General features: G+C 45.0%; 1 protein-coding gene across 1 annotated transcript; it reads right to left on the bottom strand.

Moving 5' to 3' along the window:
• Positions 1-840, bottom strand: LOC136173976 (olfactory receptor 4C3-like). Its single transcript, XM_065943737.1, has one exon. It carries the CDS (start codon positions 838-840, stop codon positions 1-3), a length of 840 nt encoding a protein of 279 aa, XP_065799809.1.
• Between the last annotated feature and the right edge of the window lie 963 nt (positions 841-1803).

Here is a 1803-nt window from a genome sequence, read left to right as displayed (position 1 = left end):
TCATTTCTGAGTGTAAATGAGTGGATTCAACATAGGAGTCAGGATACCATAAAACACTGCCATGGTTTTGTCTATAGACAAAGTAGGTGATGGACGCATGTAGGTAAACATACAGGGCACGAAGAACAAGGCAACAACCGTGAAGTGGGCCCCGCAGGTGGAGAGGGCTCTGCGCCTCCCCTCTGCACTGTGGGACCTCAAGGAGCGCAGGATGACGAGGTAGGAGGCAGCCAGCAGGAGGAAGTTCAGCAGGCAGATCACGCCGCTGTTGGCCACCACCAGCAGGCCGATGACAGAGGTGTCGGTGCAGGCAAGTTCCAGCAGGTGATACAAGTCACAGACAAAGTGATTGATGACATGAGGCCCGCAGAAGGGCAACTGCAGGACCAGCAGGAGCTGCACCAGGGAATGCAGGAAGCCCCCCAGCCAAGCCAGCCCCACCAGCAGGGCACAGAGATGCCGGGTCATGTAGTGCAGGGGCTTGCAGATGGCCACGTAGCGGTCATAGGCCATCACCGTGAGCAGGATGATCTCAGTCCCTCCAAAAACATGAGCTCCAAAGAGCTGAGCCATGCAGCCCTCATAGGAGATGGCTCTCCCCTCCTGCAAGAAGTCAGCTATGAGTCTAGGGGCCGTAGAAGAGGAATAACAGGTATCAGTAAAGGACAGGTTGGCCAGGAAAAAATACACAGGGGAAGCCAGGGTGGGCCTAAAGGTGATGCTGATCATGATGAGAATATTGCCACAAGCTGTGATCCCATATATGGTCAAAAAGGCCACAAAGAGAACTCTTTGTACTTCTGGGTTCTGTGAGAGTCCCAGCATGAAAAATTCTGACATTGTATGGTGTTTCCATAGAGTCCAAGGACACTGAGGATGCAAGTCCAGTATTGGCTATAAAGTCAAGAGAGAAACAAAATGTTACAAGATTTCCTTTGACCAAACCCAGTTCTCTTTACCCCTCTTAACCCTTTCTGTTCCAAAATTTGTGTACCAGTTCATCCTGTTAACTACAAAATGTAAGCATGTCTGTTAACTTTAGCATCACTGGGTAATAGATACCTAAGTTATTGTATGAAAATAATTATTTAATTATCTAGAATTCATTTTGTTAAGTGGAACATTTGGTGGACATCAATTTTCTAACTTGACCAGAGAACATCTCTTGACAGTTTTCAGTGGGGTTCCACATAGATACAAGGGCTCTCAAGAAACCCATGAATACTTAGGATCTTCTGAAATCTCTGCATGCATAGTTCATACCCTTTGAAGTAACTCTTTCTTCTCTGCAGTGAGGTTTGCTACATTTTCTGTTGTGCTTCCAATAGTAACAGAAATTGATGCAAAGCAAACTGAAGTAGGGTAGGGAGAAGCCCAAGTTCTCTGTTTCTCTGCTTGTTCATTTACTCCCACTTCTGCCTCTGCTGCGGGCAGTATCATGTATAAGTTAAATTACTCTTCCCCCTTGATTCACACATTATATGTATGTCTGGGCTTTACTTTCTCTGGACCTGGTGAAATCCTTCTAGTTAAAGGCTTCCAGTCCTTCTACAGTCTACAGGGATGAGTCAAAGTTAAAAAAAAGTGACCAGCAGTGAAAGATTCTATGATTATCCACCTATTCACTACATAAAGGAAGCTACAGGAGGAGGGAGAAGAGATACTCTGTCTTAACCAATGTCCTTGTAAATTATAATCTCATCTGACAAAATATTCCTACTCGTGCTTTATTCTCCTAATTATATTAAGGAAATGTCTGTGCTAGTCTAAGTTTTGATTAAACAACAACTGTCACTCATCCCA

The sequence above is a fragment of the Muntiacus reevesi genome, chromosome 9, assembly GCF_963930625.1.
Source record: "Muntiacus reevesi chromosome 9, mMunRee1.1, whole genome shotgun sequence".
NCBI lineage: Eukaryota > Metazoa > Chordata > Mammalia > Artiodactyla > Cervidae > Muntiacus > Muntiacus reevesi.
This window is presented reverse-complemented; position numbering and strand designations above follow the sequence as displayed.